The sequence below is a fragment of the Lissotriton helveticus genome, chromosome 2_1 (genome assembly GCF_964261635.1).
Source record: "Lissotriton helveticus chromosome 2_1, aLisHel1.1, whole genome shotgun sequence".
In the NCBI taxonomy this organism is placed as follows: domain Eukaryota; kingdom Metazoa; phylum Chordata; class Amphibia; order Caudata; family Salamandridae; genus Lissotriton; species Lissotriton helveticus.
In genome coordinates this window covers 1,878,572,423-1,878,592,784 of record NC_136059.1, presented here as the reverse complement: position 1 = coordinate 1,878,592,784, position 20,362 = coordinate 1,878,572,423, and the positions used below count along the sequence as shown (strand labels likewise).

Below are 20,362 nucleotides of genomic sequence, written 5' to 3'. Positions count from 1 at the left end.
CAGCGTCAATGGCAGACGGCGGTCGATACGGATACTATGCCTTCACAGTGGAAGGCAGTGTGGAGAGATATCCCCAAGGTGTACCGGAGCATCCCGCAAAGAGAAAATGCCTATAAACTTTTAACTCAATGGTATTACACTCCCCTGCAACTTCACAAGATGTTCCCCAATGTTTAGCCGCTGTGCTGGAGGTGTCGGGCTGCGACGAGGGACTTCGTGCACATATGGTGGGCATGTCCGCTCCTCACTGTCTTCTGGAAGGAGGTCCTTAGCCACATCAGGGGGGTGCTGGGGTTCCCTTTGCCTGAAGCCATAGGTACGATCCTGTTGGGTATCAGACCATCAAACCTTAAGGCCCTAACCCGTAGTGACTGGATTGTAACATTACAGATGCTAGGTGCGGCCAAGCAACTCATAGCCTTGTATTGGAAGAAGACTGAAGCACCTCCAATAGCCTCCTGGTTTGTGCGGCTGTGGCACGTCTTGGCAATGGAGCTCTTAACGGCGCGACTCCAGATGCGCCACACCCGCTTCTAGACAGTTTGGAAGCCCCTGGTGCGCTATTTGTGCTCCACAGAGCATGCACGGCACATGCCCACTAGACTCAGGACCCTACATCTCTTTGAGGACGCTATTGCCCCTATAGATCCTACTCGGTTGCTCCCGTAGGTGACTCCTATAACAACTGAGCTCCTGAGGCTGACCCTCGTTGCCTAGTGCTGCTTTCCATCCGCTGACCTGCCCACCACACCTGCTAGCACGACCACCTCACTATTTTCTGTCTCTGGCTTACTTCCCCTTCACTTTCCTTTTCTCTCTTTCCTCTGTAGCTCTTCTATGTTTACATGGACCCCTGTTGGGTCGTTAGTACTCGCTGGGCTTGTTGCTCTCTCACTTACACCCCCTGAACTGTAATTGGGGTTCTCTCAACGCTGAACAACTTCAATAGCATCTCCTAAGCCACGCGGCCGGCCCCTCGGGGTTGTAGGCAAGGCGCTGTGTTAAATACCCTGACTAAACGAATTCTGTTGCGCATTCTTCGCGGCCGGCCTCGGATAGAGGTTGTGGGCTTAACGCTGTGTTTTTGTGCCCCTCCCAGGGGTTTTGTTCCGAAATAAAACAGACTTGTAAAAAAACAATACACAAAATATAGAACAAAGTTATATTGCAAATTAATACACAAATTGTGATGATTTTTTTTAATGTAGTTCATAAAGCATTTTGCAAACATGTTAATGGGAAGGTTGTATCTTTTCCAAATTTAGTTTGTTTTGTTTCTAAAAGATGAAATAGACTCTAGCACATTAATATTTTTTTTTGCTCTTAAGGCCTGCTCTCCTTTTGTCCACGCATACTAGTGATTCAGTTCAGGCCATTAATTATCCATACTAGATTCTGGTTCCTGTACATGTGCTGCTCCAACTAATCAGAATAAGGATACCAGCTTCACCTTTTTTACCTCCAGTTTCTAATTCCTTTGCATAGAGCATTTTAGAATTTTTAATTTTGTTTTTATATGTTTACACATTTTAGTAATCTTTATATGATTTATTTTTCGAATAGTTGCAGACCCCCTCAGTAGGCTTTGCGAACACCAGTTTAGGAACTGCTGGCCTTTGCAAAGAAAGCCTTTTCACCATACTTTGTGGGGAACCCACTCCATCTGGGCACATTCAGAGCCCCCCCCCCCCCCTGGCCCCACATCGCTGCAGCCTTCCACTCCTATTGGAACCTCTGTTGAACTCCTCCTTCGTCCCACTCCATCAAGATTTTGGAACCTGAGTTATCTGGATATTGTTAAATAATATCCAGGCCTACTTTAAGCAGCTCAGTGACAAATATGAAATGGTTTCATTATCAGAACAAAATCACATTCTTTAAAAGCTGCTAAAATGCCACGGTAACAGAAATGAAAAATAGGATCCGTGTGAATCTGCTTTCCAGCAGAGATTTGCCTAAACGTGCCATTCAGCACACATTAGTTTTGCACGCTCATAATAAACATCTTGACTCCCTAATCCACATATGTGCACATCTGTGTAAAACTATTGAATCTTTGTGGTAATGAATAATTATGAGAATTAAAGAAAGATACATTGCATTGACAGTTATAAAGAATCTTTTATAATGAATACTAGTATGAAGAGATTCTCACACCTCACCCTAATTCGAATCCTAGTTTGAGTCACAAACTAGCCATAATCCTCCCCATGACCTGAACCATAACTCTGGCCCCAACCAGAGCCTTACCACTAAGTCCAACCATGATTCAAAACAAAGCATTAATGCTTCATACTCTTAACCTTTAAAACTAACATAAACAGTAATAACTTAATCATTAATTACAAAATAAGAATTCCAATGTATAATGCATTTTCTTAATTAGTCCTAACAATAAACTGTGTTCATTATCACTTTTCTTTATCATATTTTATTTTAAATGATTTTGTTTCCGCAATAGTTTTATTCTTTTTCACATGAAGCCAGAATTATTACTTAAACGTGATTTGGCAATTCTAGTTTCAAGACGCTTCTTTTGAAACTAGAGCACAAGAAATCCAAGCGAATAGAACAGTAGTTTTACCGTTTCAATTATTAAAAAATGTGACCTCCACAGGAAATTAAAAATGTCTTGTGCAAAGATTAGCCATTCTGTGTAGTCCCTTAGGATTCTCATGGTAGTCTTCAAGTGTCTCATGGAAAGGACACGACAAATCGGGATAAGCCAAGTTCTCCTAATAGCAGTGTATCTATGGCAAACACAATTAGGTGTTCTTCTGTTTCACAGCTAGCATCTCACAATGGACATTTTGGGGAAATATTACGACCATTCCATCTACTGCAAAAACCATTAATTGTCAATATACCATATGTGAATTTCAGATAAAAAGACTTTGCTTGAGGGGGTTCAGTTCAGTAATTCCTCACAGTGCATTTGGTCTTTAAAATCTAAGAACCTCCTTAATATCTCCCCAACTGTAATGTGATTCAACCAAACTCCATTAATATAAATCCAGTATTTTCTTTTGAGGTACTTTAACGTATTTCATTGCATTCGGCCAAGGTTAGACAAAAGGTCACTCAAGCCCAATCTGAATAACCATTGTTTACCATATTTCAACCAAGGTATACTCCGTTTAGTACCAAGTGCAAGCACCTCAGAAAAAGCTTGCCTTAGGCGAAGCAGTGAGTTATTAGACCAAACTCGGATCTAATAGACTACCACATGCACTATTTTTTTAGACCAAGGTCCAAGCAAATGTAAATTAGCGGCGCATTCCTAGGTCTCATAAAAATATTCTCTGTGTTTTTCGATACCCCCTACATTATTGAATCCCCAAATCTCTGTGCCATACAGCGCGGCTCCAAAACCTTTTGCCAGGCAGATCTCAATAGCTGGCATTATTGACTTGAATTTAAGTGACTTAAGTTATTTCACTGGGGCTGAGCTTATGAGTTGGAGTGACAACTGACTCTAAGAATTGCAGACCCCAGATCAGTGTGTTGTAAACCTAACCCCAAAATAATTAAATAGCTTTACTTGTTGTAAAAGGCTGTTGCCCAATTTGGCCTTGCCTGTAAATGACTTATGTGAATGCCATACATTTGGTATTGGTGACAATCACTTCCAATCCATAGTTCCCATATGATACCACTAATTGATCCAAAAGATTCTGTAATCTTATTGGGGTCTTGGAAATGAGAAATGTATCGTCAGCAAATAACAAGGATGTAACTGAGTGGCCAGCAAATTTAGATACTTACCCTAAACTTGTAATGCTATATGTTACACTTTCACCTTTAAAACAAACATAAATCATCATAACATAATCGTTCATTAGAAAAAAAACTATGTAAAATGCATTTTCTTAATTAGTGCCAAAAATAAAATGTGTTCATTATCACTTTTCTTTATTATATTCTAGTCAAAATATTTTTTTTCTCAATAGTTTCTTCTTTTTCACATAATGCAAAAATTATTACTTAAACATGTTTTGACAATTTTCATTTCAAGATGCTTCTTAGGCATATTTGTTTGTGATCCCTCGTCAACCTTTAATGCAGGGCTTAGAAACCAGAACACAAGAAATTCAAGCGAGTGGTTTCACAGTTTCAATGTTCTTTTCACTGTGACCTCCACAGGTAAATTAAAAATGTCTTGTCGCATTTTGATACACTGGCCTTCCGGCATAAATTGGTTAATGTTTTTTTCTATAAATCACAGTCACTCCGCACATAATTACAATATTGTCTTTATTAATTACAGATTGTTTGAAGTATTTATTTAATTGACCTGTTATTCTGCACACAGTTTTATATTTAAAAATTTGGCATTACATGTTTTTCCTTTGCTGTTTGTTTACAGGAGACTTTTCCTGCATCCGCAACCTCAGGAATTTTACTGGCCTTCCGGCATAAATTGGTTAATGTTTTTTTCTATAAATCACAGTCACTCCGCACATAATTACAATATTGTCTTTATTAATTACAGATTGTTTGAAGTATTTATTTAATTGACCTGTTATTCTGCACACAGTTTTATATTTAAAAATTTGGCATTACATGTTTTTCCTTTGCTGTTTGTTTACAGGAGACTTTTCCTGCATCCGCAACCTCAGGAATTTTATGTGTGTTTTCATGACTCCGTCACAGAAGTTGCAGTAGAGCTGGCTTTTAAACTGTCCTTTGGAATAGCGCTCTAGCTGCGTTTTCTGACTCAACCGAACCCAGCTGCTTTGGGTCATTTAAATGCACTTAAAATGAAAAAAAGGGATCAACGTGCCTTGCTGTGTTTCTTGTTTGAACTTTGGCAGTATGTAAATAATTCAAGGTGTGGACGTACTTACTTTTACAGAATAAAGAATGACTTTGCTATTTATGTTTTTTTTAACTACACGACAGATGAACTCTTTAAATATATTTTCATGAGGGGCAGAAGACTGATCATTTTGAAGCTGAGCAAAAATGTTTTGGAACAGTTTTTCCAGTTTTGTCAATCCTGTTGTAGAAAATGTCTTTCTGAATATATATGTTTTACAGTATTTTTATTATCAATATGACTGTAATGTGTCTATTTTAAGCTAAACAAATGTGGTTCTCAGTATATTTTCTTTTAAAGTTTTAAGCTTTTCAAGAATGTGCACTTAAATGACTGGATTACATAATTATTTCTGAATAAAATATTTTTGATCTATTCAAATAAACATATATGACTTCTTGTAGATTTGCTTCATTTGCATTTTACGTGATCACCTCGTTTTTATAAGGTTAATAGTTTAATAATAAAGAAGAGTTTTCCTTCGAGTTAGTTTTAAATACTAGGACACTTGAATGTTATATACAGCATTACGTTTCTTTGTCAATTTGGTACAGTTGACTGATTGATCATAATGATTAATATGAAATGTTAATTTTCAGAGTTTAGGGCCCAGCCTCCATGCCGTTTGCATATGCAAGTTGAGCCTAAATATGTAAACCGCTTAATTTATGAGAATTGTTTTTTTTTTAAAAAGATGAATATGCACATGAAATTTACCCAAGCATAGAATTACTTCATGATGGTGAAACATTATGCATGGGTAAATCCTACTAAAGATAAACGATGTAGACGTTCCATGGTGGAGATGACCTGGAAGTTACAGAACACCCACAAACTCGAGCATTTGCTGGTAGCCACATACTTTTTTTCTGACCCATTCACAAAATGGAAATGGTTGGATCCTCTTGTCAAGATCAGGTGCTACTCCCTTTCTAGGGTGGCAACATGTACAGAATACTCTGTAAATTCAGTAATGTAGTTGCAATTGCATATATGGGAATGCATTTATTAGTAGAGATGTATACGCTATGTACAGTTAGGCTTGCAGGAAGACCTTTGTTAGGGTCCTACTTAGGCACACGACTAGAGCGGTCGACCTCAAAGCTGGGGAACTGCGTTCAAGTCTCGGCAGGGACCCTCAACATCCTGTGAGTCTGGGCAAATCACTTAATCTCCCTGTGCCTAACAAAAATGAATGTGTCCATCTGTAACGCAACTGGTGCTCATGTAAAGCGCTTGGATACCTTCAGGTCGAAATCGCTATATAAAGCTTCGACCATAAAAACAAAATTCCAGGATTGCTCTCAACGGTTGCAGGCTTCCGTAAAATGCTCTTGGAAGTCTTTTTGAATTCAAACAATTTGCATATCTGCAAACATATGGGATAGTAAACCTACGGTGTAGGTTTCCAGCCTTTTCAACAATCGGGACCTAAATGTTTTTGACATTATACCTCGAATCCCTTTGATTGAAATGAAATCCAGACCACTTACATTCTCATTGGAAAATTCTTTAGTGTTGGCAGTCTGTAGTCTTTGTGGAACCCAACATGAAGTGATTTGCCTGAATGTACTTTATAGTGTCAGTAGTCGAGAAAAAAGCAGTATGCAATTGAAATTTGTGGTACCAACAAACCAAATTTATTTTAGAAGCTAGTGGGTCCACAAGTTTTCTTCTTGTGTCACAAGCTCAATTTTAAACCTTATTGTGTATACCCATATTATTCCATGATTTAATTGGTGTTTGTTTTGTCACAGTTTGTGTGTAACCGCTTCATGATGAAATACATTTGGCTTGCTTTGTATCACAGTGTTAATTAAGTCTGCTATTGTATTACATATTGAGAGACGTTTAAAGCCTTACCATAATTTGTTGATTTGATGGCCCAACGTCCAAAAACTGCAGAAAATGTTTGTATATGAATTAACCTGAAGAATAACTTGTGTTTGCTTGTCTGAACCCAGATTCCTTTCGGGATGCAAGATTACCCTACTGTCTGTGTGTGTGCCACTTGTGAGAAATGGTTTCTAAATTGTATTCGTCCAACTCAACTTAATAACTTTGTAATAACCTAGAAGACTCTTCATAGCCATACACAAATATGCATACAAAAGGCTCCAGTTGTCTTAATTAAGCATAGCTTGCATTGCTTTGGAGCCATAGTCCCAAATATTGGCTGTCATAGCGATTGAATCTTGTGCTACTTATTGAGGACATATCTGAAAGAAACGGGTTAGTATTAGATTCCTTACCTTAGAATATCCCCAGGCGTCAGACTGGATCCGGAAAATTTGCGGCTCCGCCGTCGGCGTAGTTGGCGCCGGGATGATGTCGTCAGAGTACTTAGACACCGCCCTCGCGCTCTGACGTTGGTGGTTCTTTTTTCTGCGCCAGCAAGCGCAGGTCCGGAGAAAGTCGTACCCTTTAGTCAATTTTTGTCTAAGCTTTTTCGATCCTTTTTGGATCCATTTCGAATCTACGACTTCATCGGTGCCGGTAGGGATGCCCGGGTCCAAGCCCTGTGCCGAGTTCAACCGACTGATGTCGGTTACCGACCCCCACCGCCAGTGCCTACATTGCCTGGGACCCGACCTCGATGACAAGTCGTGCCCCGACTGCCGGGCCTTGACTTCGAAGGCTAGGCGGGAGCGGTCCCACAAGCGCCTCGAGCTTCGGCAGTCGGCCCGCGCCGCTCGAGGTCCCGGTCCGAAAGGAGGTCGAGGGACCGGTCGCGGGCCCAGAGTCATCACAGCTCGGCGAGTCGACACCACTCGTCGGGCTCCAAGTCCTCAGGTAAGAGGCACAAGAAGTTGAAGAGGTGACATCGCTCTTCTGACTCCCCTCGGCGCTCGCACGACGCGGCCAGGGGTTCGGGGGACACCGCCCATGCGGCTCCGCCGCAGGCGTCGCGGCCTGCTCCATACCCGCCGGTCCCTGGGCAGAACGCGACGCCGGAGGAGATCGATGCCTTCATGGCCATGAGGTCGCTCTCTCCTCCGTTGGGTTCCGCGGCGCCTTCGGGCCCAGCGGACCCGACTGGGAGCACAAGCGGACCCGAATGGGAGCCCAAGCGGGCCGGGTGCTTCGGCCCCGTCGGCGACCTCGGTCCCGACGCCGCAAGGCCCCACTGGATCCGGGTCACCGCTGGTCTACCTTACGACCCCGTGGGTGTTGACCCCTAGGGTGTCACCCCGGCGCCGTCCTCGGACGACGTCGTCCCTGGTCCGACCCTCGGTCCGGATCCGGCGTCGGAGCGGCGGCGCTCAACGCTGCATTCGGCGCCGCCGGAGAGGAATTCTTCGAGGATCTGGGTCCATCCTTTATCCCTGTCATGGACGACGAGGGAGACTGGGGGGGGTCTGAGGACCCCCTGGCACGTGAGTGCCAGTCATTTGAGGACTGGACACAGGAACTAGGGGAAGCCAGTGGCCTGGATACCTCCCCAGACACTGGTTTTGTCTCCCCTCCTACTGTGGCTACGGAGGAGGGGGCAGCTTATAGTGTGGTGCTGATGAGGGCAGCCAAGGCCTTGGCTCTTGAGCTCCCCGTCGCAACAGTGAGGTCCAACATCCTCACAGGAGTCCTTAAACTGCAGGTAAGCTCCCCAGATCCTCTACTGCCGTTTAATGAGGCTCTCACAGACGTCCTGTTGGGCACTTGGTCCAGGCCCACTACAGGTCCTCCTGTAGATAGGAACGTCGCTAGGCGCCACCGCCCAGCCCCGGGCGACCCTAGTTTCTTGTCCACCCACCCCACCCCCGAGAGGTTATCCAGGCCTCTACCTCCCAATCCGCATTCCCGACAGCACCACCATATCCGGAATCCAAGAGTTAGGAAAGTTCGGAAAGAAGATGTTCTCCTCCCTTAGTTTGGGGTTGCAGTCAGTCAACACCGCATGCCTCTTGGGCCGTTACACCCACTCTCTGTGGGATACGGTTGCGGCCGTGCTGCCTGAGTGCCTTGAGGGAGCCCGAGCGAAACTAACTCAAACCCTTGCGGAGGGAAGGGACGCAGCGCGGTACTCTATCAGGTGTGGACTGGATACCACAGACTCGCTAGGAAGAGAGATTTCCACATCTGTGGCGGTTCGCCGCCACGCCTGGCTGAGGTCTGCCAACTTTTCGGCCGATGTCCAAAACACCCTTATGGACATGCCATTCAATGGCAGCCACCTCTTCGGTGGCAAAGCAGATCATGCGCTGGAACGCTTTAAGGACTCCAGGGCTACGGCCAAGTCCTTGGGCCTGTCAGCCCCGCGCCAGCAATCTTCTGCCCAGCGCTCCTTTCGTGGCCACGGAAGGGGTGCTCCCACATGTCCTGCCAGCCACAGGCCGCAGACTAACATTCAGCGCTGTGGCGGACGTGGTTACTGTCACAGCCCTAACAGGGGACAACGGCGCGGCCAGTCCACATGCACCCCCGCAGCATCCGCCTCAAAGCCTTCCTAGTCCGAGCTTTCAGGCCCATTTGACGCCAGTGGGGGGCAGGGATCGCCATCACCTCCTCCACTGGCGCTCCATCACATCGGACAGCTGGGTGCTGCAAATTGTCCGAAGGGGCTACGCCCTCCCCTTCGAGGCGACCCCTCCAGCCATGCCACCGCAGTACCACCGCGTGTCGGGGGATCATTTGCAACATCTGCAAGAGGAAGTTACGGCCCTGTTGGCCATGGGGGCCATCAAGCGCATTCCTGGGCCAGAAGTAGGGTGTGGTTGTTACTCCCACTACTTTCTGGTTCCCAAGAAGGGCAAAGGGGGCCTACGCCCTATATTGGACCTCCGGAACGTCAACGGCTACGGAAGGAGAAGTTCAAGATGCTGACTTTGGCTCAGGTCTTAGCTGCCCTAGACCCAGAAAACTGGATGGTAGCGTTGGACTTGCAGGACGCCTATTTCCACATCCCCGTCCTGCCGGCCCACCGGCGCTACCTGCAGTTCACGGTAGGCCAGCAAGCACTTTCAGTTTACCGTGCTCCCCGTCGGTCTTACCAGCGCCCCCCGGGTGTTCACGAAAATGATGGCGGTGGTCGCAGCTCATCTGCGCAGGTTAGGGGTTTCAGTCTTCCCCTACCTCGACGACTGGTTGTTGAAGGCGGGCTCGCCCCAGACAGTCGTCAGCCATTTCCAGACTACGGCCACCTCCTGCACCTGCTGGGGTTCTCCATCAATGTGCCGAAGTCGCACCTGTGTCCGTCTCAGAAGCTCCTCTTCATTGGAGCGGTTCTATACTCGGCGCAGTTTTTGGTTTATCCTCCCGAACAGCGGGTTTGGGATATTCAGGCTCTGATTCCGATCTTTCAGCCTTTATCCTGAGTCTCGGTCAGGTTGACGCTGCGGCTTCTGGGGCTGATGGTCTCCTGCATCCTTCTGGTGCATCACGCCAGGTGGCGGATGCGGGCTCTGCAGTGGGACCTGAAGTTTCAGTGGGCCCAGCATCAGGGCAACTTGTCCGACCATGTCTTGATCTCGGAGGGCACTGCAAGACAGTTGCAGTGGTGGCTCACGGACCGCGATTGGGTCAGCGGCAGATCCCTCTCCCTACCCCAACCGGAGCACGTAGTTGTGACGGACGCGTCCCTCCAGGGCTGGGGGGGCCACATGGGAGAGGCGGAGATCAGAGGCCTCTGGTCTCCAGCGGAGTCCCGGCTCCACATCAACCTTCTGGAGCTGTGGGCGATCCGCCTTGCACTGAAGGCATTCCTCCCCTCTGTCCAGGGGAGTGTAGTGCAGGTGTTCACGGTCAACACCACCACCATGTGGTACTGCAACAAACAGGGCGGGGTGGGGTCGTGGACCCTTTGCCAGGAGGCTCTGCGCCTCTGGCAGTGGCTGGAACATCAGGGCGTGACCCTGGTGGTTCAACACCTGGCAGGTTCCCTGAATGCCAGGGCGGACAAACTCAGCCGTCGGTGCATGATGGATCACGTATGGCGTCAGAACTCGGACGTGGCGCAAGGCCTCTTTCAGCAGTGTGGAGAGCCTTGGTTAGATCTATTCGCCACAGAAGAGAACGCGCAATGTCATCAGTTCTGCACGTTGGAATTTCCAAGGCGGCACTCGCTCGGAGACGCTTTTCGTCGCGAGTGGAGTTGCGGTCTGTTGTATGCCTTTCCGCCTATACCACTTATGCCCAGAGTGCTGAAGAAGATCAGGCGCGACCGGGCCCAAGTCATCCTTTGTGGCTCCGGACTGGGCATGAAGATACTGGTATCCCGAGCTACCCAGCATGTCAGTCGATCCCCCGATTTGTCTGCCTCTTCAGGAGGACCTTCTGTCGCAGCAGCAGGGGACAGTCCTCCACCCGAACCTGTCTAGTCTCCACTTACATGCGTGGGGATTGAGCGGCGGCAGTTGAGGCCATTTGACTTGCCTCCTGAAGTCTGTAATGTGATTCTGGCAGCCAGGCGTCCCTCCACAAAATCGGTATACACCTGCAGGTGGAACAAATTTGTGGCATGGTGCACAGCAAAGGCTGTGGATCCCCTTTCTGCCCCTCTTTCAGTGGTTCTCCTCTTTCTTCTTTCTCTTGCCCAGCAGGGCTCTGCTCTGGGCACTCTAAAGGGCTACCTCTCTGCCATTTCCGCCTTCTTAAGGCTCCCTGATCAGCCCTCTTTGTTCAAGTCCCCGGTTGTAAATAGGTTTTTGAAGGGCATCACTCATATGTTTCCTCCTGTTCCTTTCGTCATGCCTCAGTGGGACTTGAACCTTGTTCTGACTTATCTGATGTGCGCTCCCTTCGAGCCACTTCATAACTGTCCTCTTCGTCTCCTTACTCTTAAGACTGCATTCCTGGTTGCCATCACCTCTGCCAGAGAGTGAGTGAGCTCAAGGCTCTTTCTTCTCAACCTCCCTTCCTTTCTGTCCATCCGGACAAAGTTGTGTTGCGTACGCGACCCTCTTTCCTGCCCAAGGTAGTCACAGCCTTCCACATCGGGCAGTCCATCACCTTGCCCACCTTCTTTCCGCCCCCGCATCCCTCGAAGGAGGAACAAAGGCTCCACCGTCTGGACCCAAAACGTGCGCTCTCATATTACCTGGATCGCACACGCCAGTTCCGGGTGGATGACCAACTCTTTGTTGGTTACGTGGGCGCTAAAAAGGGACGGTAGTGCACAAACGGACCATTTCTCGATGGGTCATCTTGTGCATCAAGGCTTGTTACTCTCTGGCTAAGGAGAAGCCTCCTGTGGGGCTACGTGCCCATTCCACTCGGGCCACGGCGGCTACTACTGCCCTGGGTAGGGGAGTCCCCTTGCAGGACATCTGTCTGGCAGCTACGTGGGCCTCGTTGCACACGTTCGCAAGACACTACTGCATGGGCAGCCAAGTCCGGAGAGATGGCTTTTTCGGCCGTTCCGTTCTCCAGGAGTTTCTGGTGTGATCATTGGTTCGCAGACCCACCACCGGGGTTGGTTTTGCTGTGGTATCTATTCTAAGGTAAGGAATCTAATACTAACCTGTTTCTTTCAGATGCACAAGTTACTTACCTTCGGTAACGATATATCTGTAAGAAACAGTAGTTAGTATTATATTCCTTACCGCCCCACCTATTCTCCCCGTTCTGCGAACCGATATCTAGGGTTAAGGTCATCCCCATTCGGGGCCCTAGTTTTTATGGCACCAGTGTTGGTTTTTATCATGGCTCTGCGTTTCTGGCGCAGAAAAGCTGTGTATAAGAACTGACCACAGTGTGCGAGGGCGGCGTCTAAGTACTCCGGAGACGTCATCCCGGCGCCAATGATGCGGACGACGGACGCGGAGCCGCAGACGACCCCTACCAACGCGCAGGGGTACTGCTACGCAAAAATGTTCGGTTCCAGGCTGCCACCTGGGGATGTTCTAAGGTAAGGAATCTAATACTAACTACTGTTTCTTACAGATATATCGTTACCGAAGGTAAGTAACTTGTGCTTTTGGGATAGCAAAGTAAACCTTGGAGCTAGACACTTATAAGGCAACTTTTGCCATCCAGTTTTAGACCTTTCTACAAATATGCATTCCTTAGATGCATTATATGATGGTAAGTATTCAGCATGCATTTCTGAACTGTAAACAGCTGGAAAGAGTACTGCAGCCTGTAATGTTATAACAATTTATTACGATTTCTTACTCGGATATCCCACTGTGTTGGTAACTATTGGAGACCCTCAATAATTTGGGGGCATACCTGAAGACTGTCCTGATGCCTAAAATGAAACTACAACCTTTATAGGAACAGGAAACTTGGCAGGTGTATCCTACCCCTGCTGTTGAGTTATGCTGTTGTGGAATTGGGAGTGCTTACAATCAGATAAACCTATCGCAGAATCTCTATCATCTCCAGGTGATAGAACCCACCCCCACCGAACCTTCAGATCTGTTTGCACACAAAGCTAGTACTTTACCAAATAAGATTGATTGAACTTTATTATGTGCTGTTTCTCTGCAAATCATCGAATAATTACCATTATATAAGTAATATACGTAGAGCAGGCAGTGGTCCCACGAACCACTGCCTACTCTTAAAAAATGAAACCGTAACGTTTTATTTTTATTTTTTAAATGCTTCCCATTTTCCTTTAAGAGAAAATGGGCTGCATTATTTTTAAAACTGCTTTATTGAAAAAGAAGTCACTGACATGGTGGTCTGCTGATAACAGCAGGCCACCTTCCCTGGGAGTGCTAGCAATTCCTAATGGGGTCGCAAATTGCACCTGCCTCATGAAAATAAATGAGGCAGGCAATTTGCAACCCCATTAGGAATCGCAAACAGTGTCTGAGACACTTTTGTACATTTCTATTTGTGAATCGCAAATTGTGAGTCGCAAAACGACACAATTTGCGACTCGCAAATTGGTTGGGTCGTACATCTGGCCTCTAGTCTTTTTCTACGCTTATTAAGTAACTTTAATAAATATAGTTGCTTACTCTGCTTTTAGTAGTTACCAAAAGGAAAAATGCGAAGCAGCAATGGCCACAATTGAGTTGATCAGGACTGAATCATTCACGCATGGATAGTCTATTGACCATTCGTTGACATTAGTTATGCTAATTTGTGTATACCGTCAGTAGAAAAATAACAATTTCTATATTTAACTGTGGCAAGATAGCATCCTAACATGTTTCAGATTCGTGGAGTGCTGATTTATAAAATGAAAGGATCTTGAAATCAAATAGTACATGTTTTTCAATTGTTGGATATTTCTAGAAGACTACTGAATTCCGCATATCAGCTTTAAAAAGTGTAGGCATTTAGGAAATGAATCCACTCAACGGCAAGGAAAGGATTTTTCAGTCATTTAAAAAACAGAGTAAGTAATGAAGATACAATCAAATATTTGAGTGAACTAAGAAATGTTTTGAAAGACTGCACATACATTTGCGACGGGAGAAAGAAGACTTAAAGCAACAAAGTACATAAAGAACTAACTGCTAGCCTTGTTGCAGCTTGTATGCTTAAAGTATGAAATTTGTAACAAAATGTTTCAACATTGCCCACAATCATGAGGAAGCATTCAAGAATCTGTTAAGGAATCCCTTTTTGCCTTCTTGCAGGAAATGCAGCAACTTTTCTGGAATTCAGCAGTGTTCTTTGCAATTCTTTATTTCAAGAAGAAACGTTCCCTGTAGGAACTAAATATAATTCAAATACGATTTCATGTAGTGGAGCTTGTCTAAAATATGGCAAAGGATGACATAGTAGGGAGAGATTCCCACAGAGGCAGCCCTCCTGAATAGACCGCCTGAATTACCTCTGTGAACAGATTAACCAAAGATGCCATCATTGGAGGTTAAGGTTGAGGTAATTGGAGAGTTAAGCTTGTGTTGTGTGGCTGAGTTTGATAAAGGTTACAGCCCCTCACTGTGTGAAAGAAGCATCCATCGCCTAAGTTTAAACCAGCAAGGAGCCATTGAATGGTAATCGATGAAGTTGAGTTCCCTCAAACTCACATTTTTCCCATTGTAAACAACCTAGAAGGAACGCACTGAAAAAAGTATTGCACATATGACGGCTAGAACCTGAATAGAATATACGTTATGAAGCCCAATGAATTAAGGTTTTACGCTACTGAATTAACTAATGGTTTGCTTCATGTAGAAAATAGATTTCCATACTTGCCCTGATAAATACAAAAGTGAAAACACTGCTTCTGTGCTCGTACGTTTTCTCCTAGGAGCCACATGGAACTGTTCTAAGGGGAGGGTCAGAAGAGTTATCTGGAAACTAACATATAAAATCCTTAAAAACCCTTTCAAGTGTAACTTGGTGGGTATTTGTGAACATTTGCAAATTAATTTCTCAAAACATGTGCACACCTAAGTTACAACTGTAAGGTCCAGATGTCACTGCTTTCAAATGAGTTGGATCGTCAGTTACCCTAGTATTTACAGGAGTGTGATGGATAACAAGACATGTTAGAGAGAAAAACTTTTAAGTGAGAGATGTAATGATTTTTCAAGGTAATTCATTTATTTTCTCATTTCCTAATTTTATAATTGCATGCGTTATGCCAAATATGCATGCCTCATGCCAGAAAAACGAGTGCCACTTGTGTTTTTTTCAAGTAATCCCCACGCTTTTACGTCTGTTGTAAGCTACCCCTGTTTTATTGGGGAAGTTTAGTACACACAAACAGGTGTAACTTGCATACGGGCGCAGTTGTAATTTGCATCAGTCATAAAATAAAGCTACTCTTCTTAGTGACCTTTATGAGCTGATGGTGTAAAATAAATGAAATTTGCATGTTAGATTTATGTTTTAGAATGTGACAATAGACTGGGGAAAATTCGTATTTCCTTACATAGTGAAACTAGTTTCAAGCAAATTCGATTGTCAATCGGAATACTAATTTATTAAGTTTTCTATAGGGTGAACCAAACTTGCTGGTTGTTACAGCACTTGATAAAATGATCAGAATTATGTACTACAATAGAAGTAGCCAATCCAGCATGAAAGTGGAAAGGGAATTAAAACATGTTCAGTGTTATTCGCAATTCACATCTCAGCGAAGGGATCTCTTTTATTGTCATTAGCAAATCAAGTGTTGTTCCTTTCACATCCATTGTAGCTCAGCACTTCTGAAGGGGAGTTTTATTGTGAAGCTGGGAGGTGTTCAACTAGAGCTGCATCATTGGGATCACTCAACTGGGATTTTTAGGTTTCGCCCTGGCGTTGCAACTGCGTAGCAGTTGCTCCGCCCAGGGCGAAATCTTATGTCCTAGATATGGGGCTTTGATTCCGCCTCTGTCTTCCATTGGCTAGCTCCAGAAATGGAGGCTAGCCATTGGAAGAGATTGGCTGTCAATCACGCTTTCCCCGTGAAAACGCGATTCGGGGGCGTTTCTGGGTCTTTTTTTAAGCCCCGCCCCTTGTTGCCGTGTGTCCCGGGCCGCGCTGTGATTGGCTGGCGGCCCGGGACACCCCCGTGACGTCATTCCCCGGGCCGCGCTGTGATTGGCTGCCGGCCCGGGACCTGACTTGTTTTTTTTTGGACGCCATGTTTTGATTATTTGCCGCCGGAAGATGTCCAGGTGAGTGCTGTTTTATTTTTCTTGCTTTCCTATCCCGCCAGCATTATACAGTGCGTCCCATTAAGGGATGAAAGTGAAGCTCTCAGGCGCGGTGACAGAGATGAATGCTTCACAATCTTCTAAACGTTGCACGCTGATCTAAGCCCCCGCCCTCCAGCGGCACACAGGAAGAACATTCGCTTAATAGCAGCGTAATCTGGGCGCTTTAAATTGTAACCACACAGTCAGAGGCTGCCTATTGAAACAATTAGGCAGCAACGCTGCGCGCGGCCACAGCTAATTAAAGCGATCAGAGGGCGGAAGCTTGGGTAAACAGAGGACACGGCGGCAGGCACCGGAGTCCAGTGTGCCAGCCGGGAAGAGAGCGGGCTGGGAGGGACATGACGTTTGCTGGGCACCACCTGTGCCAATAAAATGCAGCATTATGGAATTCTGGGGGTCAGTGGACGATAACAGCAGCACGTGTCCCCTGCCTCGTGGGGGGGAGGGAGTATTAGACACCTGGTACTCACACTGATTTATAGCTCCTTGAAACTGAGTCACGCCCTTGTAAATCATGCAGATACTCCCGAGTTCTCTGAAAATGCAGCCACTTTTAGTTGAGTTGTACATAAGTTATTTTTACACACGATTTAGTACCAACACTGATGCTACGTAAGAGGTTGTTTTATAGTGTAGTGCTGCTCGCTGATTACTTCGCCTCTTGGCGCTTTGAGATGTCTGACAAAAATTCAGTTTTTTTCAATAACAGTAACACGGCAAAGCAAAGAAAAACCTCAATATCCCTTTAGGAAATCACCACAGTCCAGTGTAAAATGAACAGGTTTACCACTCTCAAATGTGACATTATTTATAATAACATTCGGCGGTCACATTCCCAACTACTTTATTGCCAAAATGGCTGCTGCTGGCCGGCCAGTGCCGGCTCCTCTCAGCCGCACAGCCCAGGTGACCTCCGACAGACTCTTTCACATTCACTTTCAGCCGCAGACACTGCCGTGGAGGGATCAGCGCTGCGGGACGGCGCCCTTACCTGTGCGGTGCCCGTTCTCCCCGTGTGCTTGGCGGCTGCGCTCCCCTTGGGTCCAAGGCACCTCCGTGACAGGCAGGTAGGACCAGTCCGCGGTCCGGCGCGCAGAGTTTGCAGTCGGCTTGCGTCCTACCCTTGGAATGACTGATTATTAAGTACAAGGAAGCGTGTGACATCACGGGAGCCAGCCTGCATGGCACACCTGGGTGCCTGGAGCTCCGGCGGGCACGCCCTGCCTCCTGCAGTACCTCGCTGCCAGGTATGCTCGGCAGCACGACGCTGGGCGGTGACCGTGCGGGATATCGCTTCGGAGGCCTTCTTCCCCTCCTGTAGTAACAGTTAACCAGCTGCTTAAACCTCAACGCTGTCAAGCAAGGGTCAAAAACTACAAGCACATCACATGGCAAATCTTTTGTAAGGTGCACTTTTGTGAGCTAATTCCTGATGAATAAGTTAATGGGTGTCGAAGTGCACTTTAAAAGTGATGACTAAGAAGAAACCTTCGATTCATTCTGTGCTATATATATCTCATCTGAGTTTTGGTGGCAGTCCTGAGTCTGCTTTCTTTCGAGGCTTTCCTACATCAATCGCCCAAAAAACATAATAATGCAGACTTTCAAAAAACACACATGGGAAAGGGTGGCCATCTAACTCTCATGGGCTGTGGTTTTCATCTAGAGTGCAAACTAAAGCCTCCGGCCCACCTGTCTTTTTCTGGATAACTGATCACATTTAAGTTATGAAATTTACCTTGCCACCAATACCTCCTAATCTACAGTGTTACCTGACTCATAGGCATTGTCTTCACTAATGCAGCTCCTAAGTATGGTAAAACAGCCCACTTGGAACAATTTAGTGTTACAGAATCAGGTGTGGTGCAATTGCTCATGTAAAAGGTGTTCTTTGAATTTGAAATATGCGCCAATATAGTGCAAATGCTGCATCTGCAAATTTAGGTTTAGAGGTGAGCTCGCTAGCATTTTAAAACTGACCTCTTGCAGAAATGAACATCTACAAACTCGGGCGTTTTTGTGTATTCAAATACCTCGTACAGATAGTTACTCACCGCTGCGACTGAACATACATTTGTGACTGTGGAGTAAGTGCTTTTCTAAGAGGGAGAAGGGGGACGCAGCACCCTAGTATTTGCTGAGGGAGTAGAGAAGGGTTTTATCCTAAAAATACTTATCCAGTGGAGATAAGAAATGATTACATTTGAAGGTGGAGCTTCCATCAAATGATATCACACAGTGACACGACCATTGCACACTACATGCTCTGTTCTCGCTGCATGCGCGCTCTAGTGTTCACAATCTCTCCCTGGGCACCTCGTGTCTGTGGTACTTAGCAGACTCTGCCTCGGAGTGCGTGGTGTGGTGGTTTATTTTAGCGCCCCCATCATCCTTCTTTGTCTGTGCCTGTGGTTACTGGCAGGCTCTGCTAGTGTGCCTTCTTGCCGCCTCTCATCCTTTGCCCAGACTCTCACCCCAGGCTCTCGTGCCAGTAGCTATATTGAAATGGACACCTTGTGCTGTTAATTCATTACCATGCCTGTCAACTCGCAGGGTGCCACTGTGCGACGCAGATAGCGACTCACATCACACGGTGTCCCGGTGAGGAGCCTATGTCACATGGCGGCAGAGAAAAACAGATGAACTCCACTGTAAATACTGTGGGGGGGGCTCTGTGTGGGGGGCCTCTCTGTGGGTGTGTGTGTGTTGCATTTGCGAGAGATTAAGCTATTGACATTGTAAATGACAATGCCATTTATTTATCTCTGTTTTCAAAACCAACACATAAATACAAATGTTGTCATTTACAATGCCAATAGCTCTAACCTTTGTAAAGGCGAAACCATTGCATTGTAAATGCTTGTTATGGTTGGAACTAGTTCTGTGACAAAATGTCCTAAGTTATCTTAAGCACAACAGTTGATAGTCTTGTAAGGGTGTTGAAATAACTCTGAAGACTGTAAATTTACAAATTTACCAATAAGGCTCTTTATTGGTAGTGGCATGGGTGCATGAACTTGTGGATCACGAAGGATTTTCTGTTTTGATTAACTAATCCAGGACATGACATAGATGCTTGTTTGTTGAAAGTGAGAAGAGAAACGTGACTTCCATGATGAAATAATAAGGTTTTGTAGGAGCATTTAAGGTATTTCCCAAAATATAGGAGGTTGCATGATCAATGTGAGCATTCTTTATACCAAATGTGGGGAGACCAGAGTAGAATAATTGTGGTCGGAAATGATCGATGGGTGAGGTAGATCCGTAAACTATGACAGTTTAGTTTGTTAGTGTTGAAAGAGTTTTGGAAAGCAAAATTAGCATTCATTGTGATTCTGAAAATGCCATGCTTACAACAGGTTCCATTGTTTTGGAAGAGGCAGGGTATTTGGTTTAATGGAGAGGGAGATGGAGGCTTAGAAGAGATTAGAGTTGTACTGAAGGTAGGCGAGGAGAAATTGAGTGAGCCAGCCCAGAGTAACAATGAGGAGAGGGTGTGTTGGTAGCATTAAGGGATTTAAAAGTGTGAACAAAAGCTGAGAAGTGATTCTCAAATCATTTAAGGTTCTCATCCGTGTGGTGAACATAAAGAAGCTTAGAGGTTTTGGTAAGAGAGAGGACAGGAAGACTTTATGTCAGAGCAAGGTGTGGAGAACATAACGACTTTAATCGTCAGTGTGATGAATAGAAGTACAAAATTAACAACTTTTTTTAAGCATCCTCTGCAGTAGCGGTGGGGATCTCTGAGTGTTTCAGGGAAGCCTCTATGGAGCCTATGTTTGTAGTTTTAGAGGCATTCATAGAATGGATGGGGGAATAGTTTATATTGGAGTAAGCATATGACTTTGTGGGGGCGAAAAGTTCAGAAGACTTGATTTTGAGTCTGTGATCTCGGCAGGAGATGTAAGTGAGAAGGACAACAAAAAGGAATAGGGAACAGAAGAAGAGATCCGAAAGCTGAAAAGAAATAGTGAGTGAAAAGTAGATGGTA

At 45.5% G+C, this 20,362-nt stretch overlaps 1 protein-coding gene across 2 annotated transcripts in view; it reads left to right on the top strand.

Moving 5' to 3' along the window:
• Window positions 1–5,222, top strand: part of INTU (inturned planar cell polarity protein) — a 317,576-nt gene extending 312,354 nt beyond the window's left edge. Inside the window, exon 16 of one of the 2 annotated variants that reach the window (XM_078676800.1) lies at window positions 4,592–5,222. In XM_078676800.1, the coding sequence (XP_078532926.1) occupies window positions 4,592–4,703 (112 nt within the window). In that variant the 3' untranslated portion in view covers window positions 4,704–5,222. Of the gene's footprint in view, window positions 1–4,366; window positions 4,555–4,591 lie in introns of those variants that run through there. The other variant, XM_078676799.1, reaches the window with a different exon arrangement.
• Window positions 5,223–20,362: the final 15,140 nt, after the last annotated feature.